Source organism: Phialemonium atrogriseum (genome assembly GCF_030411735.1).
Source record: "Phialemonium atrogriseum strain 8032-3 unplaced genomic scaffold QBC33scaffold_21, whole genome shotgun sequence".
Lineage (NCBI taxonomy): Eukaryota > Fungi > Ascomycota > Sordariomycetes > Cephalothecales > Cephalothecaceae > Phialemonium > Phialemonium atrogriseum.
This window is the reverse complement of record NW_026848158.1, coordinates 301,480-326,864: the sequence shown is the minus strand read 5'-3', so window position 1 is coordinate 326,864 and position 25,385 is coordinate 301,480. Positions and strand designations below refer to the sequence as shown.

The window sequence follows — 25,385 nt, the reverse complement described above, 5'->3', positions numbered from 1 at the left end:
CCCTAGTTGAACGGTCCAAGACGAACATAAGAGGGTAGACGTGGGACTTTGTACCATAGTAACCATACCCATTTGAGTTGGCTTAGCACCGCGCCCGTTAGCCTGAATTCGTCTCGCCTCCGACTCGAGTCACCAACCCTTCCTCCACGACAGACAGCAGTGTCCCTCGGAACAGGGTGACCGGAATGGCGACCATGGTATTCAGGGTGATGCCAGATGACTAGTCGGCCTGCTTCTGACCGTCGAATTGGGACAACAAAACTACAACGAAGAAGAGTATAATGGAGCCCAGGACGAGTTGCGGTACCTCCGGAGACCAAGATGAACCCTGGAGCCACCTGTCGAAGGCCGACCCATGGTGGGAAGCGAGTCGCCCATGCTCCTCATCCGGCGGCGGCGCCCCAGAGGGTTGTACCCCCAGGGCTGTCTCCACATTGGGTCGTTGAGCGACAGATTCATATCTGGATGTCGACACGGACGTGTGCGATATCAGTGGCTGGGTGCCATGTTGTCGTCTCTCACCTCGTCGACCAGCGGATCCAACCCGTTATTAGACGACATCTTGATGCAGAGGAGTACCCCTAGGTCGTCAAGGACTCCTTAGGTGGAGAACGTATCTTTGACTAAAAACTTGAGGAACTTAATCACCGGACCTTTGTTGATGGCGGTCCTCACATCCCACAGGTTGAGGGAAAAGATGCGTTAGCTGGCTACATGATGGGATTGGTCTTCGCCTCCTTCGGGGCAGTGGTCCCGTTGCACCGCATCCCATGATTGACAGCTTTTACGTTACTGGTCATCATATTGGCCATCCACAACTCTCTTTTCTCGCCCCAAGGCAATGTGAAAGCAACAAGCCGGCAGAGACAAGCCGAAAAGAAACCCTCTGTTAGAATGGGCATTCAAACCTAGCCAAGGCAGCAAAACACTAGTTATGTGAGCATGTGTGAGGCTCTAGTCGGTGGATTCTACGAACCTATCAATGATCAAGTTCTGTGCTTGGCCCTTCGACAGGGTTGACAACTTCTGCCGAGGCTTGTTTCGCCGTGTGGAACATCAAAGTGACCAGGCAGTCACCACGCTGACCGTGAACTCCCCCCCTCCCCCCCAACGCATCCCAACTCAATGAAGTGATGGGAAAAGGAATTTGGCCAGGAGCGGCCGGGAAACCAGCGATGTGTAGAAGGCATCGGACAAGTTCCGCATCGCACGCGTCGAGCAGCATCGTTGTAGTGAAATGGATAGACGAGACTTCTCGTTTGATGAAAATGGGTTCGTGTCACTTAACGAGCCCTGCCAGACTGCGAAGATTTCGAATGACAGTACCGTCTTGGATCACTTGATCAATAGGCGCTTTGGAGAAAGGTTTGGCTGTAAAACATGGCTCTGGCTCAATGGCGTAAAATACCACTATCCTGTTTGAGATGAAACACGCCGGCTTTTAGGTCAGTACCCATCAACCTTGCAAGTTCCTCGCCCAATCGAAAAAAAAAGGGAAACAAAAAGGAAATAAGACATAGAAACTTTTCCTACGAGAGCCCTATCTCCCACAAACGCAGCAAAACATCAAGTAACATGTCTCCATTTGGCGCCCAGTCTTTGACTCCGCCCATAGACTCCCAATGCGGCAAGCTCTTTAGGACGGAATCGCCATAGACGGGTTTACTAGACACCGGCGAACGGATGCCAACCTATGCCCTATAGTGTGGGTGAGCCGGCCGTCTTTCCCTTTGGTAGTTCCGCTCAATATTGCCCACCCTCTCGGCATCGATGCCGCGAGGCGGGTAGCTCCGAATGCGGCTTAGCTGGTTGTCGAGGTGCCGGGTCGCCTCCTGTCGTCCCTGGCGGTTGATGGGCTCGATGGGCGCCCTCTGGAAACCTCGCATGTTCCCCGGCGGATGGTCCATGACGCCGACGACGACGTTCTGCCGCCATCCGCCGTGGTTCGTCGTGCGCACGACGGCGCGCGTCTGGCCTACGTCGTTCAGGGCTCTCGCGTGGACAGGGCCCATCATGTTAGCCCGCTCGTTCGGGTGGAGCCGGCGCTCCACCTGCTGCGCCCGGGCAGGTCTCTGTTCGTATCGGAAGTGGTGCGGCTGCCCCGGCGTGGGGATGGGGTACTCGTACAGCTGACCGGGCGGCCCATGGGCTCGACCCGGCCCGGTGACGAAGTTATCAAAGTTTTGACGTCGGGCGCCGGCCGGCCCCTCGTTGTTTCGGTAGCCGTGTGGGTAGCCCGATGGCGTTGCGGCGTTTACCCCCGGGGCGTGGCGGATCTGCTGCGGCACCATGTGCATGGGCACGGGGCCACGGTTCGTGCGGTATTGCTGCGTGGATACCACGGGCTTGTCAGCTCGTGCCCTAGACGGAGGCCTCGCCGCCTTGCAGCGCGGACAAGGGCGGCGAATATGCGTCACCACCCGCTCCGTGGGTTGGCCAGGCAGCGAGGGGAAAGACGAGAGAAAAAGAACGAGAGTCAGCGTTTGATCTTACCATCTGTGTTCCGTCATTATCCGTATTCCGCCTCTGAGGCCTTGAATTCTCACTGCCCATGTCTGATAGCTCAATTCGAGCCCCGCCTCTCCGGTTAGCAGGGCCCGAAGACCACGCAGTTCGGTGCTTCCGCTTACCGAGCCTCTCTGATATAAGTTTGAGGATCAATTGGGCCAGCCCAACGTTGGCGAAGCGTGGATTTTGCGCCAGCCGCGAGGTGTACGTTGGCTTTTGGATGTGATGGGGCTGACGAGGCTCGCCTTAACAGTACGGCGTCTGAAGAGGGCCACCAAGGCCGCGGCGGGAGGACATTAATATAGATTCCTCGTTCGTTTCCTTATCTCTAGCTCGGCGCGCCTTTCTCGAGCGATCGAACCATGAGATTGGGCGACATGAAGATGGTGTGCTGTGGTTCGGCACGCAGGCTCTAGTTGCTCCGTCAGCTAGAGTGCCAAGCCAGGCAGCCGTCGAAAATCTAACCATGATTGGGCTTTGGGGGGGCCTGGCGCTGGGGGGGGGGGGGGGTGGCCTATGTCTCTTTCGCGAACAAGTTGGGGATTGCTATTGGTTCCAGATGAGGGGGTTTGGCCTGCACCCAACCGCCCAAACTGGCGGCTCTGGTGTGGCCGACATCTCACCTTCCTGGCTGGCACCTGGGTCCCCCTCCCCCAGGGTCGTCAAGTCGGCTTCCGATGCATTTCAGGACAGCCAGTCAATCGTTGCTAGCTTCAGTGTTGAGCCGGAGACTGTACCTTACAGTACCTTACTTAGGTACTGTGTCTAGGCGGTACAGTACAGTACGTGTTGCATGCTGCGGGGCCCATGGGGTTCCGTTGTGAAAATAAGAAGAGGGCGGGCGCTCAGCTGCACGCTGCAGGCCAATTTATGAGACCCATCAGCGCTTATTTCCGACCAAACCCCCGCTTCTCTCCATCCATCCTACATTGTTCCCCCAAAAGGCATCGATTTGGTAGCGCAAGTTTACCAAAACCATCCCCATCAGGCTCGCACATATCGCCATTCAATTTGCTTCCTCGTTTTCGTCTTCCGGCAATTCCACCAGCTCGAGCATGGCCATGAGTAGTGACGCGGATGCTGCGAGCGCATTCCTCGCCGCAGAAACCGCCGCCGACGAGGACTCCGGAGTCGCCTCGCGCCTCCCTTCCATCTTTCTGCATCTACTCGCGGCATGGACGGAGGGGAATCATGCGGCGGCAGCTGAGGAGGCGGCGCGCCGCATCCATGCCGACTACTGCGACGTCTACCTGCCCTCGGATCCGCTAATGAGAGGCCTGGACGACAAGGGCATGGCCGGATTTCTGAACCGTCTATACGAACTTATCTTCTTCCAGGTTCGTCTCGTTGGCTACGACGACGCTCGCCAAGATGCCCTCGTCGAGACCTTGCTCGAGCTGCGAAAACTGCCGCCACAGTCATTGAAAATTTGGGGTGTAAGCTGTCCGGTGCCCGTCTCGCTCGGTCTAGTTGCTAACTCGAGAACAGGAGGACTGCATTGTCTACGTCAATGATCCTGTTTTCGTCACTGTAGGGGAGGACAACTGGAATGGGAATTTCCGTATGAGTCCTTGTCGCGGCGATTTTGGAGCCAAGCGCTGATTGTTTGTGCTCGTACAGCAAACGACATTTTCGAACAGGATGACGAGTCCGCTAAGGCAGATTACCAAAGGAAGTGTAACGAGTGGGTGAACTTCTCGGCCTTTCTGGCACGTTGCACTGCGGCCGGTATTTACGACCGCTACGACGACCGCTTCAAGTATCCCAGCGTTGACATACCGTTGGCACTCGAAGAGAGACTGCCCGAAGGGAACCTGCGCGAGTGCCGACTCATGGTTGCCGCACTGTGGATCTTACATGCCGCTCGCGCCATATACGATGATCTGATTAAGGTGGACAAGGAAGGGTGGAACGTGAAGAAGTGGAGTCTTTGGGAAACCAAGCTTAGGGAGATCGAGAATGATGCCGCCGCTGGCCCGAAGCTCAAGTCGATTCTTGGGCAAACGCTCGCAGAAATGGCGCTGATAAGTGCCACTTCATGAGATACTTGTTCTGAACAGATAGTTAGATGGTGAGGTCATGAGCAATCCCGACTTGGACTTGGTCACTAGCCATTCTAGGGTGTCGCCGTGGGGTCGTACCACGGGGATCTCAGTCGTTAACTCCACTATCGATGTGGAACCGCGCGTAATCATATATTCGTGGTTGAGGCAACCTCGCTGGCTCTTTGGCTGGTCGTGGCACCGGCCACGTTGATAAGACCTGGACGGCACGAGAGAATCATCAAGCTAACCGGCCTTGATTTTAAAGCCAGCTCATATCCCAGCTCAAATAATGTTCCAGCCCAAATAATGTTCTGGCTCGAGCTGTATCCCAACTCAAATAATGTCTTAGCTCAAATGCGCGTAGACTGCGGCAGCGTAGCATGATCTGGAGACGTTGAATCGATCAGCCATAATTGAACCAATATCTGCCCGTCTACTAACCACCACGTAGCAGAGGACAGTTCCTGCAAAGCAGAATGACGTCGAGGAGGAGTGTAGACTGTTCCCTTGCAGTGGAGATGTCCGTATATCATTGAAAGGGGGGAAGGGTGGCTCTGGGTGGTCGACCGCATCCTCGCTGTTCCCACTGCATTTCTCAAACCATGGCAATTATAGCCGGGGAAGCCCAAACAAGGACTCTTTGCTCAGCCCTCACTCAGCCTGGCTCAGGCCGAGGCGGCGACTGCTCAGGTCCGAAGACGGAAATGGCAATTCCTGGTGACCAAATTGGGGTCATGTTCTGCATGTTATTAAAAAGTGGTGCACAGGCTAAACTGCTTACTAACGATGCCAAAGGCATCCACCAACAATATTCCACTGGTTTTAAGAGGTAACCAAATGCTAGGTACCTACCTGAAGGGTGCGGGGGTTTCACAGCATTTTTACGCCTGCCAAAGGCCATCGACTTTCCCCCACAAAAATTTCGAGCCCGTCGGTTCTCCTCAGGGAACGCTTGTGTCTGGTTTCCCTTGGATCACCGTGTGGCAAGAGAGAAGTTGGAGGCCGCCGAAGCGAAAAAAAAATGTCGAATATGTTAAAATGAATGCAGCTGCAAAATGACGGATTGGTTCTTGGGGGGAAGAAGTGCTAAGGCCTCCTAGGGGTTTGAAAATGCTGTGAAATGGCTAAAGTGCAGAAAAGGTTATAAGTCCTTTTTTATTTATGATAGGTCCTTTAGATAGGTCCTTTAGACTCGCACTTGAAGTCTAGCTGCAAGATTGGTAGTCCGCAAAACTTACCGAACAAAATTGGATGATTCCATGGCTGTCGCATACAATAGCAATGTGTCCTCTGGTACCACCGACGGCTCTATCGTTCCTAAATACTTCCTCACCACTTCGTAGTCATTGACCGTTTCTATCCAAGCCCACCTTTCGGGTCCAGAACTCCTCCTTATTTACCGCACGACTGTTATAGATCCCATCAGGAGACTCCTTGTTCATCGTCGATCACATCCGGCACCTCTTCAAACCCCAGAGCTGCGATCTGCTTCTTCCACTGCTGCTGGGACCTCATATCCTAGTTCGTCTGGTCAGAACTGCCGGCGAGTCCGCTTTTGGCACCTGGTGAGAGGACATACTTGTTCTACGGTATCCTTGATCACGTAGCGCGTGACGTGTACCTCGTTTTCCTGCCCCAGCCGGATGGCGCGTGCGATGGCCTGGCTCTCTACGCTGGGGTTCCACTGCAGTTCGAGGATGAAGACGCGGTTGGCGCAGGTTAGGTTTAGCCTGGGAGGTTGGTCAATATCACATAGGTATTTGCATGTATGTTTAAGTGGGAGACAGCCAAGGCAGCTCACGTACCCGAACGCACCGGTGCCTGTCGTCATGATGAGCACTGGCATCTTGTCGTCTTCAGAAAACTGGTCGAGCTTGGCCTGTCGTTGCGAGAGGGAACAGCTGCCGTCGATGCGGAGGTGAGGGATTTTGGCTTCGTGCAGGTGCTTGGAGAGGAGGTATAGCGTTCGAGTCCAGCACGAGAAAATAATACTGTTCTCGTTAGCCACACGTTAGTTTACGACAGCCGGAGATGGAGTATGCAGAGAAGCGACGGGGAGGTGGGGTCTTGGGTCTTGCCTCTTCGTCGTCCATAGATCCGTGTGGACGTCCTCGATACACGCCCGCATCTTCGTCGAGTGACCCTCGGAGTTGAAATAGGAGTCATCGTCATCCCCGATCGCCTGTTTGGCCGGCCAGTCCGGCATGGCCGCATCTCCCGCCGCTCCGCGAGCCTCGACCGGCGCACCCGCAGGCCGCTGCGCACACACAGGACAGTGCTGCGTCTGCCCCGCGGCGCCGGGCGTGCTGCTCGACTCCTCGAGGCACTCGGAGCACAGCAAGTGAGCGCACTGCTCGCGGAAGCCGTTGCCCAGCCCGCCGAGCCCCAGGATCGGCATCGGCAGTTGGCAGCCGGAGCAGGTGATTTCGCCGTTCTGGCCGAGCGCAGAAACCACGGCCTCTCGCTCGTCGCGGTAGCTGCGGCGATTCCAGGAGAAAGGCCGCTGGAACGTGCCGTGGTTGCACAGCAGGCGCATCTGCAGGTTCGCCTGGAAGAGCCCGAACTTGTAAATCTTGTCGACCCCGTTGACGCGGTGCCGGATCTTGCGCATCAGAATCTTGCTCGTGTTCTCGTACTGTTTGCGCTCTGCCGGGGAGAGCACGAGCGTGCGCATGCGTTGTCGCAGCCCCGGAAGCTTGATGACGTCCTTCGTGCGGCGCAGGCAGAGGGCCTCGAGGAGCATGATGAGGCGGTTCTTGACGACGGTTGGGTCGTAGATACTTTGCTCGAAGGGGATATCGATCCACTTGCGGAAAATGGCGGCTTTCGAGAAGGGCTCGGCGCGGATGAAGGCAAAGAGCGCGCCGAGGTCGGCAAGCTTGTTTTGGATGGGCGTGCCGGTGAGACACCACCGCGAGTTAGCGTGGAGGTCGCTGCAGGCGTGGTAGAAAGCCGTGGCTGGGCGGCGGATGATGTGCGCTGGGGGGTTGTTAGGTAGCTGAGGTATGCTATCACGACCTTAATAAGGGCGGTGGGGACTTGCCTTCGTCAAGGACGACTCTGTACCAGCCAATCCGGTGGAGGAGAGAGGGCTTCGACTTGGCCTGAAATTCAGTAGTGAGGGTGTTGTATGTGGTTACGACTATGTCGGATTCTGAGATCTTTTCGAGGTCTTTCGGTCTCCTAGGGCCATGGTACTTGATTACCGTAAGGCCTCCTTTCAAGTGCCTGTGTACATTAGTCAGTCTGGTAGCGATGATACCACTGCGAAGCAAGCACATCTACTTTTTGATTTCATCCATCCAGTTGTTGATGAGGACTAAGCTGGCAAGTCAGTCCTAGCGTACCCTTATGGTATGGAAAAGGAGGGCGGCGTACGGGCAGACGGGGCTACCACAAGCGTAGAGCGCGAGTACTTGAGCGGCCCCTTGCCTTCAGCACCGTCGTTCTGCTGCTGAGCCCATTCCTCCCCGTCGTCGAGAGTCCTCATGGCCAGGGCAAGGATAGACAAAGATTTCCCCATGCCCATTTCGTCGGCTAGAATACCGCCTCCTCTCTCATTTGGCTTGATGCCCTGCTTGGCCTTGGCCTTTGTGATTCTGTGGCGATACCTGATGTAGTCACGTCAGTCGTGGACATTGAATTGAATTTACAAGCGGCGCACTCTTCCCTCCCATCTTCTAAAGTGACCGTCTTCCAAAGCCTGTACTTGTCGTTTATATGGCCGGATTCTCTCTCCAGCATGAAGCCCAGTGCTTCTTGTTGGTGTCTAGCAGCGGCATATTAGCAACTAGCAGACTTCAAATCGGAATATAACACGAGACCTACTTGAGCAGCTCCGCGGTGACCCTATTCCCGCCCTCCACCATGTCAAGATGCCGAGTGCTGCCCAGAGACTTGTACACCTCCTCGACCATCTTCCTCAACCGCCCCTCCCGGTGCTTCTTGCCCGCAAGCCCCTCGTTGGGAACTCGGCTCACAGGCTGAACTGGCTGCACCTGGACGCCATTGATCTTGAGAGGTAAGAAGTGCGGGTTATCGTATGCCACTCCACGCCTCGTATGGCCCGGCTTCTGCAGCCACAGCTTGCCGCGTGAGAGCGCGTCACCTACCTCTGCCGCGGCCCACCGCCGCCCGTACACGTTGATGCCGACCTTGACCATTGCCTCAGCCGGCTTATTGGCGCGCCCAATGGTCTCCTTCAGGTTGGACGTGGTCGCGATGGGCTCGAACTCGACGTATGACTTGGCCAACAGCGGTGCGAGCGTCTTGCCTACGCCGGAGCGCAGGTAGCCGAATTCCTCGCCGTCATCGGGGAAGCACAAGAGGACGTGGTCCTGCTGCTCGTTGAGCTTGAAGCGCTCGTAGCCGGCCGAGCTTTTGCCCAGCTTGCTGTCGATAATTTGCATCTCGCCTACGAGCTTGACGTCAAGGTTGTGCAGCTAGCGCAGATTAATCGTATCCCAAGTCAGAGAGGTCAGAGAGAGGCAACTGCAGTGGCCACTCACCTTTCCGTAGCATATGGTCTCTTCGTCGTCTGCCGAAGTGACAGACTTGGCTCTCAATTGCGTTGATTCCGGCGTGATAGACGGCGAGGGCGAGTTCTCTTGGAATGAAATGGGGGTCAATTGGGACGAGTCAAAGTTTGGCAAGGCCATGCTATTTCCCCATTCTGCAAGCTCGCTGGTTGGGTTGTAGTCTGCCTCATCGAGGTTCATCAGCGACATTTGATTGCTGATACTTGGGTCAAGGAGGATAATTACCGCCAAACAGATCTGGTAGAGAGTTCGCTGGTTGCATAACGGGAATGTCACTGGGTTGTTTAGCAGCGCTCGTGAGGAATGCTCCGTGTTGTTTCCGTACCTTCCGTGATGTTGACTCTGTCGTGGTGTATCGGGAAAGGTACCAAAGTACTGCCATATTTCTTGCTGATACGGGGTGGCATCGTCTACCTCCTCGACGGGATTCATAACTCGCTTCAAAGGGTTGGACATCGTCATCAATCGATAACCTCTTGTTGTTGTTGTTGAGGAATCTGACGAGGCTAGCTATCTGGAGCCTCAATTGCTCTATACTACGCGCGCTGAGGCCCAGCCCTGACTTGCACAGCGTGGCAGTACATGGTTGCCTGGTCGGGGACATGGGTTACTGAATCCGCCCAATCAAGGGGAATCAAAGGTGCCCAGGCCTGCATAGGTATTCTCTGGTGGCTGCCTCTTGTTGAATGTGTGGTATGGTACCTATGGGGCTTATACAATAGTAGTTACCCCTGGGGCTGTAATTCAGGCATGCTTGCAGGATCCAAAGTGGGGTAATTTGGCTGGGAATCTCGGGGTTTTTGATGCTGCCCACATCCACTTTTTCCAACTGGAGTAACTGAATCAAGTCAGTCAACCTGATCACACTACCTGCGTATAACGCCGTATATATCCCACACTTTTTTCTGTGCATCCAGCCTACCGAGACCTGCAGTCTAACCGCCCATCCCTTCCGACAAACTTTTAAGTTGGCGCGGTTGAATTCCTGGCCCATTATTCCGTACCCATTGCGTCAATCAAAACCCAGGGTTAGTGGTGTGCCTAGTATTGTCAATCGGTTGCGACAATGGACATGGACAAGTTGCTTGTCCTTACCGAAGATTTCGGGGAATGGGACCTCCTAAAGCCCCAGGACAAGGAATTATTCGAGTCGAGCAGCTACGAAGATGTGCAGCAGGACCTCAATGTCATTCAATCACAGCGGGTGATAATGGAGACGATGATGAACTTGAAGCGGCTACAGCCATTTCTGACCTGCATGGCCCATCTCGAGAAGGTCTTGTACACCATCAAATTTCAGCATACTGCAAAGGTCATGGGCTATGTTTGGGGTCCGGTTCGATTTATCCTCAAGGTGCGTCCCTGTGCCATAAATATCCCGACGAACATTGCTCATCAATCTTCTAAAGACCACTAATCCCACGGAGAGAGCATTCGACAACGTACTCGACGTATACGAGCAGCTAGGAAAGAAAATCCCCCCGCTTTACGAGTATACACGGCTCTTCACTGCACTGCCGGAGAGCGAGGGATGCTTGCTGTTCATGTACCAGGACGTTCTTACGTTCCATCGGCTTGCATACAAGCTCTTCTCTCTTCAGTTTAATTGTGAGATGGAGCCCAAAGCAGCAACAGTAATGGCAAACACTAATCCCCGTCTCTAGTGTGGCAGAAACTGTACCAGCCAACCTGGAAAGCATTGAGCCATACGTTCAAGCACCTAGCGGACTCTCTGGAAAGACATGGGCGGTTCATACAAGCACACGGATCATCTTTCCGAAACCCCCAAGCGAACTTGGACGAAGGTGACGAGTTAGTGTGCGTGGAATCTGGGCTGGATATTACTCAAGACTGGGGTGGTGCCAGGATGGAATTCTACCGCTATCGCAACGATATGGACGGACGTCGACACCAATTTGAGGAGGAAGAGAGAATTAGGAAAGAAGACGAAAAAAAGAGCGTCATGACGTGGATCTCGGCCTCGAAGAAGACGCAGTCGCTTCACAAGAAGTTCCAAGGCACGAGAATATGTCCCGACACTGGTCGCTGGCTGTTCAGGAGGTATAGTGAAGTCACTGACTGGATGAAAGAAGACCAGCCTCCTGAGTCTGCTATCTGGCTCCACGGCAGCAAGGGATTTGGTAATGATATCCATAAAACCCAAGAGATAGCCAAGCTAACAGTATGCAGGCAAAACTGTGTTAGCATCGCTCCTCATAGACGAGCTGAAGGAGCTGTGCACGGAAAAGAAGAAGTACGCGATCCCACGGAAGAGCAAGACGTACTACTTCTACTGTCAGGAAGAAGATCCCGAACATCGCACTTATCTTGACATCCTCAAGGGCATTCTCCATCAGATGGTCGACGCTGACGAAGATCTCTTACCCCTCTGCGTTGAAAAAGCTGCATCAAGCGGAAGCACAAACCTGGCAAACGCAGAAATTGCCCAAACCCTCATCGAGGCCTTCTTCGAGTATAACTCCAGGCAGTACATCATTATCGACGGGCTTGACGAGTGTGAAGCACATGAAGAAATGTGCCAAACTGCAACCTTCTTCATGAGGCAGGTTACAAAGTGTGACAACGAGATCAAACAGGGCCGACTGAGGGTTCTGTTCATGAGCCAGCCGATGCCGGAGCTGGCTAAGGAAAAAGCCATGCCGGAAGACGATGCCTGTGTGGAGCTCAAGTCGACCGACAATGCGGACGACATCAGGGCCTACGTGAAGAAGAGGATCCCGGACTTCTCCGAGAGGCGTGCCACAAGTAGTGGTTTTAACCTTTCTGAAGGCGATAGGGGGCAAATCGAGAGTATTATCTGCCGCCGGAGCGAAGGTCTGTTGCCCCCATAAGCTGCATTGCAGGTACGATAAATTGTAATAGTGCAGACTGACGAGAATTGTAGACATGTTTCTCTATGCCCATCTGGCCATCGAGTATCTTCTACAGCAGCCGACCAAAGAGATGCTTCTCGACAAGATCAAAGAGGAAATGCTACCCAAGGAACTCTCACAGATGTGCGTCTAGTATATATTACTGTCGACTATGAATAGATCGGGAATAAGGCTGACCACTATTCACAGATATGAGAAGCTTCTGGGCTCGGTTAGGACCGGGTTGTTGCAACTGGCAGATGGTGAGACCCACTGGCAGATGGCCAAGCTCCTCCTGGGCTGGCTGGTCTGCGCAAAGCGAGTCCTGAAATGGCACGAAATGCAGTCCATTCTGTCTTATGACCCGGTTAACCAAAGGGTTGACTTCGACAACAAGATGCTTCGACAAAATGCCAAGAAGTACCTCGGGTCATTGGTGCACGTCCTAGACGGCGACCACATCCGGATTATTCATTCGACAGCGCGGCGGTAAGCAATGAGTTTCTTCGCAGACCAACTCTGTATTTCAAGAGGTTAACAACCACCAGCTACATCGTCCAAAATGAGCATATCAATGAGCAAGCAATCCAGTGCGAACTCACAATACTTTGTCTGAGATACCTGTGTCTCCTCAGCTTCTCGAACGGATATGACGAATACGAGCGTCGAGACAAGGCTAAGCTCGGTTGGTTCTCTTTCCAAGACTACGCCTGTTCCCAATGGCACAGCCACGTTGCCACGATGATTATGGCATGCAGGGACCTCTTTTTCAACGGGCATCATAGCCACGAGTACGAAGAGAAGTTTGGCTCTGCCTTGCAGTATTTCATCGACACGCATCGTGCGGACCTCACGACAGAGCCTCACCCTGACCTCGAACAAACACCTTCCGAACTCGCCGGATTCTCAGGGCTCTCATTCTACGGAAACCTCGTCATCCTATGGAACCATATCTATACCCACCAGAAGGGCACATATGACGTACGCAACACTGTTGGCATCACTCAGCTCGACAAAGCTCTACAAGAAAATAGACGCACACTAGAGGAGAACTTCACACCCAGCTCAGAAGCCTGGCTCAATGACACGATAGAGGACTACTACGGCCCCAACCTCTTCAAGTGCAAGCGCGTGCTGTGCAAATTCTTCTATCAGGGCTACGACAGAAAGAAGGATCGCGAGACCCACGACGCGCGCCACGACAGGCCGTACCGGTGTCCCGTGAACTGTACCCTCGCTCCTAACGGCTTCTCCTCCAACAAGGATAGGGAAAAGCACATACGGACCTATCACCCGGACCAGAGTGAAGGGCCGTCCATTTTCGAGCCTATGCGTTCTAGGACCGGGGAGCCGCGGTTCACCTGCGCCATGTGCGGCAAGAATTTCACGCGGAAGATCACCCTGAAGGGTCACGAGAGGTCTCATTTTGGGGAGCGTCCGTATGCATGCTCAAATTGTGGCAACAAGTTTGCGAGGTTGAATGATTGTCGAAGGCATGAGAAGATTCATTCAAGGAAACGGGCGTAATGTGGTATGCGATTTGCAATGGATCTTGTGCTTTTGTGTCATCAAATGAGAAAACATACATGGAGTCCTATCCCCTGAGTACCGGCTCTAATGTGATATCCCGTCGCTTCGCACCTTTCCATAGAGTCATATCCGTAAAGACGACCAACCCAACTCTCCGATAAACTCTTGTACCTACGTCCACTAAGAGCAAGCCGATGCCTTTCTCGACGCCTTCATCTACCTTCACTGTGCCCAAAAGCAAATACTCCGTCTCTCTAAGTTGGAGTCCTCCCTGCTGCAGTTCAGCGCTTGCATCCACAAGATCTGGCCGCTCCAATATGGTACCAAGCTTTTCATCCTTTATGTCGCCTTCTTCAAGAATACGACATGTCAGCTCTGCAGCTGATACGGTCAGCGACTTGATCTTGGCATCTTCAGTCCAGAGGGGCCCCTCGTGGCAGATCACGCCGTTGAGAGACGCCCATGACCAGCTGGGTGCCCGCTTGAGGCACCGCTCCTGCTCTCTGTCAACATCTGGTTTGTACCATGCCAGGAGCTGTATGAACCATTTCCTCCAGAGCCCGTAGATATTCGTGTCGCGCCATAGTGTCTCTAGCTCAGTCGTTATTCCCGTGACTGCACTAAGCCTATCTTCCGGGTCTGACAGCTTGCGTTCCGTGTACTGTTGGATGATCGATTTCCAGAGGTAGATCTTGTCGGAATCGAGATTTCCAAAATAGGGCTCCGCGTCATCGTCAAAAACGGTCCATGGCAGAACTTCCAAGGGTTGTAGATACTCGAGTCCCCTCCCGGTGACGCCCCGAAGATCCACCTCCTTACACTGCCACAGAAGCTCGTAGTCGGAGAAGATGAGCATTCTTGATGACAGCATGAATTCCTGGAATGTCCAGCCTCTCTTGTCTAGGGGATGTTCGGGCTCGTATGCCTCTGCCGAAAGATACACGGTGCCTTTCTCCCCATTCAACATGGGGATATGGAAGCTATCCCTTGGATAGTAGGGTTGGATCCTCTGCGAAAGAAACCCATCCGTGGCGTTTTCAGAGGAAGATGCTGCGATGGTTATGGCAGCATTCTTGTAGATGGACGCCATCTGGGAAATCTCCTTGGCTTTGTCGGTCTTGCAGTCCTGGATGATGCACAGCGCATCAACCCAAAGATAGCGAAAACCAAGTTTGCGGGTGACCAAGATAGCGTCCTGTATTGACTGCTGGAGACTCTCGAGCGTGATGTCACCCGTCAAATCCTCAAGAGTATCTCTGCGTAGCAGAAGCGGTTGGACCGGCGCCGTGGGCTCAGGGTGCTTTCCCCAGCAATAGCTCAGGACGAGATATGGCGCGTGGGTCTCTGTCTCGTTGACTCTGAGTTTGATGGTTGGATGAGGGTCCTCAGGCTTTCCAACGTCGAGGACGCGCGTCGGAAGCACAGTGTCTCGCGAGTACTGGCAATGTTTGTGAGGCTTATCAGGATTCATACAGTCTTCGATGAGGGACTGTGCTGCCGCAAACACATTGTCGCTTTGCACATCCCTGTGGAGAGGCCTTCGGCGTACAATGTCTCCAACAGGGTTGTCTGAGTCTTGTTAGATGCTATCGTCACCTCGTCGATAATATAGAGAAAAGAGTACTTACTCTTTTCTGCAAATGGATAGATTGTGATGATGCATTTGTCGGGTTCAGATTCGAGGCTACCTTTAAGCCCATAGACACCAGGCAACGGTCGAATGCTAGAAACCGTGCTCGTCGAGTGCGCACTTTGGAAATTCCGAAATATGAGGGGATCGTCGCCCGCCCAGTTCTCATCATATTCTTTACAGACAACCAGGTAGACGAACTTGCAGATTCTACAGCCTTCGATTCCGGAAGCCATACACTCGGTGCGGGTCCGGTGGCGGAAGCCGCTCGGTGAGTTGAGAGATTCGAGACCCTGATTGGAGAACATGTGTGTGCATGGAGCGCATGGAACATCAGGTGTGCTTTCCCAGATTCTTTTGGGCTGGGACGGGCCGGGGCGGTCCGCATCGTCTGGCGCGGGCCACCTCCGTTTTTGCCTGACAGGGATTTGGGCTTCCTCGCCCATGGCCTGGAATTGTCAGTTTACAAACGGACTACTCCCAAGACCGCGAGTAAGGAATTGACAAAAGAGTCCAAATTTCTCCCTGCATTTTTACGGAGATGATGATTTTGGTTGCCCTTAGGCAGCGACAAGCGGGGTGAGTTGCTGGTGTGGCTGAGCCTGCAGAAGGGAAACACGCATGGTGCAGACCAACCCAGACAGGAGCTGCAGCATTCTGTGGCTGCCTATTCAAGGCCGATATGGCTGCGTTTCTCCTTGAGTTAGCTAGGTGTTGCATTTGCAGGCAGCTCGCGACGCTCGAACGGTCGCGCGGTCTTGTCGAGGAGAAGAAGGCGTTGCAGACTGCCAATATGCTGCAGGTGTCGCCGAGGAGGCTAAGGCCTTCTTTGACACGCTGACGATCAAACAGCAGATGCAAACTAGTAGTCCGCCTTGGAGCACCGCCACCTCTTCCTTAGTATTCAGTCTCCGCTGGGCAAAGTGTCCAAGTGTCCAACTTCACAGCATTTTTAAGCCCACCCAAGGCCTTCAATCTAGTGGGTCACTTCACAACAAGGGGGACTTGGGCAACCAATCACATCACAGGCAGACGATGATCTCGTGTAGGAGGTTCACAGCATTTTTAACCCCTCCAAGGCCTTCCAGTTTTCCTCCTCTCATAATGGAAGCGGGAAGTCAGCCTTGTGTCCGCCTTTGAAGCACAGACTCTACTTCATGGTATTTTAAAGCCCACCCGAGGCCTTCCCCCCCTCCCATATTAAAGTGAAGAAGGAAAGAAGAAAAGAAGGAAAGAAGAAAAGAAGGAAAGAAAATCGTCCCTCGCGTCCTCCTACTGATCAGGGCCGTCCGGTGGCCCGGGCGCCTTGCCGGGGAGCCGGGGCGCCAGGGGTCCCAAAGCGGGGATAGCTTCATCCCAGGGTGTAAGTCCCCCACCACAACGGCCGAGGGTCAACGAGGCCAACTTCCAGGCTCAGCCCGTTACAAATAGAAGCTCTCAGCACCTATCTTATTCTTCAAGGGATCAACCTTTTATTATCATTATTATCACCTAAAGCATTTTAGACCCTAAGGGTGTTTGATTGTGGTCTGTGAAATGCGGAACTTTCTCTCCGGAGATTTTCGGTTATAATTGGTGAGTGGGTGATCAAGGCCTTGGGCGGACTTAAAATTGCTGTGAAACGGACCTCCGAAGATGTGCATAGAATCTAGTAATATGATTGGCAGAGCTTTGCCTGCGCCACAGTTGGGCAGGGCCTTATGAAATTCTGCCACCAACCTTCAGCTTGTGCAGCTCTAAGACAATGACGACGGCGATGATGACGACGATGGTGACAATAGGGAAGCAAGGTTGGCCAAATAAAGAGGTTGCAGTTGGCAGGGAAATGTTCAAGAGCTTAATATAGGCAGAGGCAGTATAGTAGAAGGAAGTGTAGGCAGAGGGAAGTACAGCAGAGGCAATACCTAGATAGCCTTGCTAGTCTTGCCTTCTAAGCAGGGTTGACATCTTGCCCTAGCCTAGGTAGCTACTTAGGGCGCTTCAAATTTCAAACTTCCTATCGCTGGCATAAAGAGCCGTAATGGTTGGTAGCCTTCTGTAAGATCTTGTGGCAAAAATTCAAAAGGCTGTACACGGAGTGGAAAACGGCCGTACACCAAGTGGAGCTCCTTAAAAATGCTGTGAAAGGCGCATTGCCTTATTTACGGCCAATGATCCGTCGTGCTTGTTGGACGGGTGGAGCGAGTTTTGCAAACGGCCAGATCATGTTGTGGGAGAACCTAGATTCAGAAAGCCTTTCTTGGCAACTACTAATAAGAGCAAATAAATGACTCTGCTCAACCACCAAGAAAATACCAAACGTGCCAATAGGACTAGCCTTCCCCCCTTGCAAGCCATCCGCCCAACGCTTCACACCCTGGTACCATAGGGAAACTGATCCCCATCCTCATCCTCATCCTCATCCTCAGCCTCCGCCATTCCAAAATAGGCCGTCCCCCAACCCCGCACGTTCTCCCTCGGTCGCAGAGGGCGGACAGTAATCCGGCGGCGTTCGCCTAGATCCAGACGTTGGGAGATTGTCACTGGAGGGCCTACCTCGGTGCGAGTTTGAGGCGACGGTGGATTTGGCTCTGGCAGTTCATCTCCGGCGGATGATGCTATTCTTGGGCCTGGTTAGAGAACTGGGGGTGCAGGGCGGGGTGGGAGGTGGGGGAGCTAACTGGAGCTGCCTTTGTTCTTGTCCTTCTTCTTATCCTTCTTGCCATCCTTGTTGCCCTTCTTGTCGTCCTTCGGCGGGCTACGCTGCGATGGGCCGGGCTGCGGTAGAACCTCGCCTGGCTCGAGAAAGTGATTCGAGGTCTCGATGATGATGCCTTCTTCAGTGATCACTCTCTTGGTAGATTGGGGAGTAAAAAAATAGGTGCAGCCGAAACGATTGCAGTTCCTGTCCTTGCAAACGTGGCGATCGAGCTCGCTGCGACATACTTCGCAGCAACGAAACAGGTCTATCATCGTGGCTAGTGGTGTTGTTAATTATCAGTACCCGGTTGTCAGGACAGATTGAAGTGCGAGCAGCAAGATTATGGGGCAAGGGTATCACCAAGGGATTGGCTGTGATGGTGTAGACAGTAGTTGAAAACTCGCCGTGATGTTTGTGTGCTGAAAGTCAAGACCCTTATATACATGGAATTGTCTGCCTGTATTCACCTGCGCCTAGAGCGCCTTCACGATGCTAGGTATTGTGATTAACGCACAATAGCACTTTGCCCTGGCAGATACTCACAGCTGGATTTTGATCGGCCAGTGACCAGGAGCAAGTGAATATCTGTCCCACTATATCAAGGCCGCCTCACCAGCTGCGGTAAGCACGATAAGGCTCCCGAGGGACTAGACATGCCCAGTCCTACTTTCTGAATGGCATAAGCAGTTTTCCACTTTGTCACAGCATTCCTGTTCACTGACCCATTTTACCACAGTGCATGTAGTTCCTGCCTGTGACTTCTCGGGGAAAGTGATGCCCGTCTCTTTATCACAAACACAATCAGATATACAGTAGTTTGGTTATGGACATGGGAAGACAAAGTGTTGGTGAGACAGCTGTGATCTTCAGAAACTCTGTTTGTGGTTTCTCATCTTCCTTTGGAGGGAGAACATGGTAATTAATTACATGTGGGTTGATTACTAGACATAAAGGCAGGATCCTGCCTTCTTTAAGGTATTGAAAAGAAGCTAAAGGGGCTGACATCGTTGTTTTTACGGAGTGATGTCGTAGGAAGCGAATGACAAGTCCAAGAGGAGCCACGGTTGAGAAAAGCCTAACCTTGCTACTTGTCACTGATGATTGCAAGAAGTGCAGCGACAACTTCACATGCCTAGCCGTCAGCTGCAATCTACAAGGGTGGTGGTCATGGTGTTCTGAGTTAGAGTTTACAACCGCCTGCCGTGGCAACATAAGAAGCCATTTCCCAGGCAGTCTGGATCGTGGTGTTGTCCGTCCAATCGCTCGAGTTGAGCCTCAGCCCAATGGCAAGGCTCAGGAGGACCGGCGTCAACACGATAATCGGGATCCGGGTCGTGGACCAGCCTAGAATGAGTTCGATTGAGAGCATATGACCTTCTTTTGGGTTGGAAGGAGCTGTTGTTAAGGGCCATGTGCATCCATTCCATCCATCTTTCGGCCATTCTACCCTCTAGACTCGTGCAGCGGTATGCGTCGTAGAGTCCAGTCATTAGAAACTGCCTAGCCTCGTCCACAAGGTACCAGGTGTGAGACGGTGTGAATGGATCACACTACAAATACAATCTACTATCATCCGCCCGATCTCGAGGGGTTTCCCCTAAGGGGGAACTAGCCTTGTAGAGCCCAAAGCCTCTCACATCCTTGAGAGAAATCAGGGACTCCAGCCCCCTAAGCTTTGTGATACTCCACCCTATTTGGAATAGGTGTTTGGGCTTTCGCACAACGATTAGCGGTTCTCTGGGAATGTCCGTCACTGGAGAAAGATGCCAATAACGAGGAACTGCTTGGAGTTTTTAGAGCGGCTGTCTTTTGACTCAGGCTGGGCCGCCTCATCCTTGACGAGTTGCCGCCAAGTCAGGTGTGGTGGTCGCGCTCTTTTCCGACTGTGAGGAATGCTCGTGGGTAATCTCTGCCCTACGAATCACCGCCGCCTGTTCAGGACTTGAGCTGGCGCCTTCTTGAGCCTGTTCATTTTCCTGCCCCAACACTTTCGAGAACGACTTTTGACCCAGATTGTGAACCTGGCCACCTAGCGATCTCACCATAATGCGGACTTTGGGCTTCGAAAACCTCTGTTGAGAGCAGCCGCAACAATGGGAACAGGTGCGAGTTCGCGAGGGCAAAACGACGTACCGGGCGACCGAGTAATCGAGAGCCTGGCATGCCTACGCCCGTGACTACGATGACTAGAGGTACCGTTGCCTACGCAACTGGCTCAGATATTCGTAAGCAACCAGAATCATCGTTTTGTAAGTCAGTTTCACAGTACAAACGTCATCAGCATCGTAAACCCCTACCTTTTCCTCCTCAATCGGCTGTCAATCAAGAAAAGACTCGAGTTATTTGATTACCCCTTTATGTCTCCGCCCAGCCCTACTCAACCACAGGAAGCACTTCCAAAGCATCCCCCCTAGACAGTTTGCGCTCCAGCTCTGTGCGATGAGTTTTCGGGAATTAGAGCTCAACGATTGCCTGCAGGAGCACAAGTCGCGAAATGCGCGTGACAATGCGCCGGGAATCATCTTGGACGCGATTCAGCCAGCGAAGGAGGGGTTCGCAGTGAAAAACAATGCGCCCGAACCGTCTAGCCAACGAATCCGGAAACCGAGACTCAAAGCTTGACAAAACCAACCAAGCCAAGAATCCATCGACAAATACCACTGCTCCTGCCGGTAAGACCTCGAACCAAGCTCCCCGACGGCATATTTAACAATAAGTGGAAACTTGTGGCTGAAATGGTACGTACCTGAAAAAGGCGCCTACCGAGTGGAGCTCTTTTCCCCCCAAAGGCCAACCCCCACATCACGAGAAACTTCTTGCCTCTTCCCCCCCATTTTAAGTCAATCCCGAATCAACCCACCGACAAGATTAGGCGGGGTCTCGCCTTCGCGTCGCCATGGCCAGCCATCTCGAAAACCTTCTGCTGCCACACGGCCGCACAGCGCTCTGCAATTCCGTGCTACCAGCACTTTTGGACTGCATCTCCGACATCGCGAAGACGTTACGCAAGTCACAACATGTCTCTCTTGCCGGCACCGCAAATGCATTTGGTGATGGGCAGTTGAACGTCGATATTTCAGCAGAGAACCTCGTCCGAGCTGCGCTTGCGAAATGCCCTTCCGTAGTCACCGCGAGCAGCGAAGAAGAGCCCGTGGAGCGACCCGCCGGCGACGGTCGAGCCGTGGACAACGAGACTCCCGCTTCAGAACAATACACCGTCGCCTTCGACCCTCTCGACGGCAGCTCCATCATTGCACCTAACTGGACAGTGGGCACCATTATCGGCATCTGGGATGGCGGGTCGGCGCTCCACCAACTGCCCTCGAAGAGGCAAATCGCCGCCGTCCTGGGCATCTACGGGCCGCGCACCACCGCCATCATCGCCCTGCGGATCCCCGGTGCTGAGCCGTCTTGCCTCGAGGTCGGGATCGGCGAGTGCGGGGCGCAGGACTGCGAGATCCTCCGGTCCAATGTGCGCTTCACGGACCCGCCGTTCAAGACGCGCTATTTTGCCCCGGCCAATCTCCGCGCGGCAGCGGAGGACGAGGCGTACATGCGCCTTATCACGCAGTACGTGCAGAAGAAATACACCTTGCGGTATAGTGGTGGTTTAGTGCCGGATGTGGTGCACGCGCTGGTGAAGGGTCATGGCGTCTACGTGTCCCCAGTGACCGGCGTGAGCAAGGCAAAGCTGCGTCGCTTGTATGAACTGTGTCCTATTGCGCTGGTGGTTGAATGCGCTGGAGGAAGGGCTGTTGATCCTGCCGATGGGGAGGATATTCTGAGTCGGCCGTTGGAGGGTTGTGATGAAAGAGCGGGTTTGATCTGTGGAACAGCTGAGGACGTCGACATTGCGAAACGGGCACTGCTTGATTCCAATTCATAACACGAGAATCCACGGCGGAATCCACACATTCTGTTGATGGCTAATCCCTATGCAACCAAGTTAATAGCCCATGTTATTACAGACAACAACCACTCAGGAAACGAAACGTTCCGTAAGGGGCCTCTGCAGTGATACATAATTATCGGCAATCTAAATGAAGCTCCTGAAATCCTTCCAGTCTCTTTTCCAGACAACTTTCATTCTGTATGTTGGGTTATATTGAGTAACGAGCATGATATTTATAAGTGACTGGAATCATCGTCTTGTCAGTCCGTTTTCCAATCCAAACGACATCATCATCATAAACCCCTTCCGTTCCTCCTCGCCTAACTGTTAATCAAGAAAAGACCAAGTCATTTGATTACCCCCTTATGCCCCGGTCCAGCCCTACCAATTTATTATGATTTGCCCTTAGTCGAACTCAACCACAGAAAGCACTTGCGCAGAATCTCCTTCGGCCGCACCCTCGCCTCTCTCCTCCCCCTCCTTCTTCTTCTTCTTCTTGCGCCTAGCCTTACTAGTGCTCGTCGCCCACCCCGCCCACGAGTCATCCGGCTCAGGCTCCGGCTCCGGCTCCGGCTCAGGCTCAGGCTCAGGCTCAGGCGCCGCCTCTTTCCCCCTGGGCCGGATATCCTCGTCGCTGACGTCCGCGAGCTGGACCTTGTTGGAGTACCGGTCCTCGGGCTTTCCCGCCACGGCGGCGGCGGGCCGTTTCTCGGTCGGCTCCTCGGTCGAGCGGCTTCGTGGCTTGTCTTTGGCGGCGGGGGCGCGGGCGGAGCTCTTGATGTACTCTTCTGCGGCTTTTGCGGCTTTTTGATAGGTCGTAGTCGGCGGCGGTGGCGGTGGGGCCACCGGTTCGGGTCGGGTTTCGGAGCGGTTCCTTGCGAGGACGGTCTCGGGGGCCCAGAATCGGGTCAGTTCCATGCTTGGTGGTGCCCGTAGATAAGATGCCCGTAGATCTGATTCTTCTCGTACACCCCTCTGCGGTGGTGGTGGCGGCTTGAGATGGTCGCCTGTATCTGGCGCGTCTCTGGGACCCGACGGACGCATTGATCGGAGCTCTTCCACGGTAGGACGAATATTGACATGGCGAATCCTAATCGTATTTTCAGGATCTGATCCCAAAATTGAACTGCCGTCGCTGTCCCTGCCATAAATATCTTCCCCTGCCGGCGGCAGGAGCCCGTATCGCACGCTCTGGCTTCCCTTGGCCTCATTTCTATCCATCCGGCGTCTTGTGGATACACCCATGTCCACCGACCGACGTCGCATGGAGCGGCTAGTTTCGATTCGTATATCGGCATCTTCTTCCGAGTAGTAATCCCCGCTGGATTCATCGGTGTCCTGCAGCTCCTTCTGCAACACTTCGACGAGAGATGGTTGGTCTGATCTCCGGTTCTCTCTGGCTACTAGGGTGATATCTCTGTCGCGGTAGGCGGCCCTGATGTATATCGGAAGGTGAGCGAATAGGTGCATGTTGGCCTTTGCCGTAGCAAGGGGGTCATATTTCCCACTGAGCTGGGACATGATGACTGCTTCTGCCCACAGAAACTTTGGGTGCATTGGAGGATCGTGGCATTTGCTCCTGAACTCCTTCAGCTTTTCCACACATTGTTGGTGAGCCGTTGGATCCTGGTCCATGAGGAAACTCGACAACAGAGTTGCAAAATAACCTTCTTCGTCGTGCTGTACGTTTTTTTGCAGTTGGGCAAGCTCGTCAAGGTATTTGCGAGGTGAATCCGCTGCCAAAACGAGGTGCTTCAAGCAAGTAGCTTCGGAACTGTAATCACCGATTTGCCTGGCAATCTTGAGAGCAACGCATAGCGAGTCGACTGAACTGGGACTCAGGCGGAAAAGGTTCCATGAGGGCCAGCTCAGTTTACCAACGGGGACGTATATTGGCAAAACAACGCCGATATCCTGTCTGAGTAGAATGCCATCGTGGTTGGCGATACGCGTTCTCGATGAGTCCACATAGTCCGGAGTCATGGTCCGCCGCTGGAGCGATTGCACCAGGATCAGTTGGATGAACGGTCTGCTTTGCATGCTCTGAGGACTGTGTCTCATGATAGTATCGGCAATAGCTTGGGCACGTCCAAGAAAATCCGTGATTCGCCTGGCGAAAAAAGGCCAATCATCATCTAATTGCAGAGCCAGTGTGGTGCAGAGATCGAGAAGAGCGAGTGCGGTTGTTTCGTCATAGTGGTCAAGCTTGAAATCGGCACAGACTTTCTTCAGCAATCCGGGCTTTGACTTGTCTTCGATTATTACCCGTTTTCCAATGGTCTCCAAGTCTAGGAATCGCGCCATGACGGAGACGACATCCTTGGCGTCCCAGACGCACCCTCGGCAGAATGTGGCGTCATACAGGTTCTTCCAGGCCGCAGCATAAACAATCCTACTCCGGCGTGGGGGGTCAAAAGCGCTGCTATCGTCGTCTGCGATCTCTTGGACAAACATGCGAAAGCATAGCAAGAGGACGTCATAGAAAAATGGCTATACAATAAGTAAGAGGAGTGAGCTGCAAACTGGAGCGCAAGAACACGAACTCACCACATCCGCGTCCAGATGAAGGCATGAAACAAGCGAGTCCAACCCAAGATCCGACGTGACAGTAGGCCGCTTGAAGTGGTCACGATGACGAAAGACGCTCAGAAGCTCATGATACTGTCTCAGGTAGCGGTTTTCAGGGACTTCCGGCAGATCCTTGGAGAAAATAGGACTAGTCATGATAGTGTCAAACTTGGCGTAGTCGCCTTGGGCGAGGAGCATCTCGGCGTACTGGACTCTGACGTAGGGGTTGGAGATGTAAGCCTCGAGATTCTCGTGAAAGAGCCCTCTCGCCTCACTGAAGCGACCCAGTCTCCGAAGCCGACTGAATTCCTCGAGCTCGTCGCCCAGATCTGCGAAGACGTCCATCTCGAGCTCCACCGTCACGTTCTTGGCATCCATGGATGGGTCCAGAACGAGGGCAACGTCTTTGGAAATTTGAGGCTTGATCTCGCCGGGCAGAACATAAGTGTAGCGGCGCGACCTGCTTTCCCGGGGGTCATGGGTGTTGGGGACTCTGCTATCATGGAAGGGGTCTGCCTCTACCTCTACAGAGCGCGTCTTCCTGATATCGTATGCTCGCTTGGTGCTCCTTCGGTCGTCCTGGGGTCGCATCGCCTCCCGCTCTACTTCCATCACCATTTGCTCTCTGATTCTGACTTCCTCCTCGCGCTTCCGCAAAGCAAGTTCGACGCTGTCGCCTGCCGCATCGGGGTAGTAGAATTGGGAGAAACGGGGATCCGGCTTTGAGGCGCGCCTCACCCTATGTGAAGACCTACGCCCGACCGTCTCCATGGCAAAACGCGTCAGTTCAACAAAATAGAGACGTGGGTTGGCAGGTACTCGGCTCTGAAGGGCTTTGACAAAAAAGCAGGCAAGATACGAAAAATTAAATATAGGAGAAGGGAGAAAAAGAGAATGTGTCGACAGCTGAGCCACTAGGTAGTCCAATATTGTTCAGCTGTGGGGGGTGGATGGCAGTCCAAAAAGAGGCTGGGCAACATTTGTGACTCGAGGAGCTCCAATCATTTGCGCTGCTAAGCACGGGTCGTAGTAAGCAGCACCGCCTCGATGACATGCAGCCCAGGGCCCAAAGCGGCTGCCTCCCTTGTTGCGCCTCCAATTTTTGGGTCTTCCGCGCTGCG

At 53.5% G+C, this 25,385-nt stretch overlaps 8 protein-coding genes across 8 annotated transcripts; 3 read left to right on the top strand and 5 right to left on the bottom strand.

Annotated features, from left to right (window-relative positions):
• Positions 1 to 1,691: 1,691 nt before the first annotated feature.
• QBC33DRAFT_517225 (uncharacterized protein) lies at positions 1,692 to 2,553 on the bottom strand (the record flags this gene model as incomplete). The annotated part of the gene is made up of 2 exons (XM_060426175.1): positions 1,692 to 2,327; positions 2,494 to 2,553. The coding sequence occupies 2 exons, from the start codon at positions 2,551 to 2,553 to the stop codon at positions 1,692 to 1,694; spliced, it is 696 nt and encodes a 231-aa protein (XP_060281229.1).
• Positions 2,554 to 3,404: 851 nt separating this feature from the next.
• QBC33DRAFT_545506 (uncharacterized protein) lies at positions 3,405 to 4,869 on the top strand. The gene is made up of 3 exons (XM_060428565.1): positions 3,405 to 3,944; positions 3,997 to 4,069; positions 4,129 to 4,869. The coding sequence occupies exons 1-3, from the start codon at positions 3,564 to 3,566 to the stop codon at positions 4,548 to 4,550; spliced, it is 876 nt and encodes a 291-aa protein (XP_060281228.1). The 5' UTR covers positions 3,405 to 3,563; the 3' UTR covers positions 4,551 to 4,869.
• A 943-nt stretch (positions 4,870 to 5,812) lies between these two features.
• On the bottom strand, positions 5,813 to 9,786 carry QBC33DRAFT_571997 (SNF2 family N-terminal domain-containing protein). Its single transcript, XM_060430637.1, has 12 exons — positions 9,417 to 9,786; positions 9,317 to 9,366; positions 9,062 to 9,252; positions 8,382 to 8,995; positions 8,218 to 8,322; positions 7,932 to 8,164; positions 7,839 to 7,872; positions 7,597 to 7,781; positions 6,632 to 7,532; positions 6,359 to 6,544; positions 6,133 to 6,283; positions 5,813 to 6,071 (listed from the first exon to the last, which is right to left on the bottom strand). The coding sequence occupies exons 1-12, from the start codon at positions 9,551 to 9,553 to the stop codon at positions 5,976 to 5,978; spliced, it is 2,883 nt and encodes a 960-aa protein (XP_060281227.1). The 5' UTR covers positions 9,554 to 9,786; the 3' UTR covers positions 5,813 to 5,975.
• A 144-nt stretch (positions 9,787 to 9,930) lies between these two features.
• QBC33DRAFT_593855 (uncharacterized protein) lies at positions 9,931 to 13,491 on the top strand (the record flags this gene model as incomplete). The annotated part of the gene is made up of 7 exons (XM_060431764.1): positions 9,931 to 10,445; positions 10,501 to 10,699; positions 10,756 to 11,232; positions 11,282 to 11,926; positions 11,997 to 12,108; positions 12,175 to 12,453; positions 12,513 to 13,491. Exons 1-7 carry the CDS (start codon positions 10,158 to 10,160, stop codon positions 13,489 to 13,491), a joined length of 2,979 nt encoding a protein of 992 aa, XP_060281226.1. The 5' UTR covers positions 9,931 to 10,157.
• Positions 13,492 to 13,518: 27 nt separating this feature from the next.
• Positions 13,519 to 15,694, bottom strand: QBC33DRAFT_496347 (heterokaryon incompatibility protein-domain-containing protein). Its single transcript, XM_060425572.1, has 2 exons — positions 15,123 to 15,694; positions 13,519 to 15,063 (listed from the first exon to the last, which is right to left on the bottom strand). The coding sequence occupies exons 1-2, from the start codon at positions 15,568 to 15,570 to the stop codon at positions 13,559 to 13,561; spliced, it is 1,953 nt and encodes a 650-aa protein (XP_060281225.1). The 5' UTR covers positions 15,571 to 15,694; the 3' UTR covers positions 13,519 to 13,558.
• Positions 15,695 to 17,430: 1,736 nt separating this feature from the next.
• QBC33DRAFT_621626 (uncharacterized protein) lies at positions 17,431 to 18,076 on the bottom strand (the record flags this gene model as incomplete). The annotated part of the gene is made up of 3 exons (XM_060432814.1): positions 17,431 to 17,721; positions 17,785 to 17,956; positions 18,050 to 18,076. The coding sequence occupies 3 exons, from the start codon at positions 18,074 to 18,076 to the stop codon at positions 17,474 to 17,476; spliced, it is 447 nt and encodes a 148-aa protein (XP_060281224.1). The 3' UTR covers positions 17,431 to 17,473.
• A 2,533-nt stretch (positions 18,077 to 20,609) lies between these two features.
• On the top strand, positions 20,610 to 21,879 carry QBC33DRAFT_545499 (uncharacterized protein). Its single transcript, XM_060428564.1, has one exon. The coding sequence runs from the start codon at positions 20,701 to 20,703 to the stop codon at positions 21,688 to 21,690; it is 990 nt and encodes a 329-aa protein (XP_060281223.1). The 5' UTR covers positions 20,610 to 20,700; the 3' UTR covers positions 21,691 to 21,879.
• Positions 21,880 to 21,895: 16 nt separating this feature from the next.
• QBC33DRAFT_179755 (uncharacterized protein) lies at positions 21,896 to 25,341 on the bottom strand. Its single transcript, XM_060422431.1, has 2 exons — positions 24,244 to 25,341; positions 21,896 to 24,186 (listed from the first exon to the last, which is right to left on the bottom strand). Exons 1-2 carry the CDS (start codon positions 25,033 to 25,035, stop codon positions 22,102 to 22,104), a joined length of 2,877 nt encoding a protein of 958 aa, XP_060281222.1. The 5' UTR covers positions 25,036 to 25,341; the 3' UTR covers positions 21,896 to 22,101.
• Between the last annotated feature and the right edge of the window lie 44 nt (positions 25,342 to 25,385).

Bases quoted from the DNA above. Each gene is read 5' to 3' on its own strand.
- QBC33DRAFT_545499 (XM_060428564.1), top strand. From the start codon at position 20,701: ATGGCCAGCCATCTCGAAAACCTTCTGCTGCCACACGGCCGCACAGCG.
- QBC33DRAFT_571997 (XM_060430637.1), bottom strand. From the start codon at position 9,553: ATGACGATGTCCAACCCTTTGAAGCGAGTTATGAATCCCGTCGAGGAG. The intron at 8,996-9,061 runs GTGAGTGGCCAC...AATCTGCGCTAG, and splicing joins AGACCATATGCTACGGAAAG to CTGCACAACCTTGACGTCAA. The intron at 6,284-6,358 runs GTACGTGAGCTG...CCAACCTCCCAG, and splicing joins ACAGGCACCGGTGCGTTCGG to GCTAAACCTAACCTGCGCCA.
- QBC33DRAFT_496347 (XM_060425572.1), bottom strand. From the start codon at position 15,570: ATGGGCGAGGAAGCCCAAATCCCTGTCAGGCAAAAACGGAGGTGGCCC. The intron at 15,064-15,122 runs GTAAGTACTCTT...AACAAGACTCAG, and splicing joins CTATCCATTTGCAGAAAAGA to ACAACCCTGTTGGAGACATT.
- QBC33DRAFT_545506 (XM_060428565.1), top strand. From the start codon at position 3,564: ATGGCCATGAGTAGTGACGCGGATGCTGCGAGCGCATTCCTCGCCGCA. The intron at 3,945-3,996 runs GTAAGCTGTCCG...ACTCGAGAACAG, and splicing joins AGTCATTGAAAATTTGGGGT to GAGGACTGCATTGTCTACGT. The intron at 4,070-4,128 runs GTATGAGTCCTT...GTGCTCGTACAG, and splicing joins CAACTGGAATGGGAATTTCC to CAAACGACATTTTCGAACAG.
- QBC33DRAFT_179755 (XM_060422431.1), bottom strand. From the start codon at position 25,035: ATGGAGACGGTCGGGCGTAGGTCTTCACATAGGGTGAGGCGCGCCTCA. The intron at 24,187-24,243 runs GTGAGTTCGTGT...CTTATTGTATAG, and splicing joins TTCATCTGGACGCGGATGTG to CCATTTTTCTATGACGTCCT.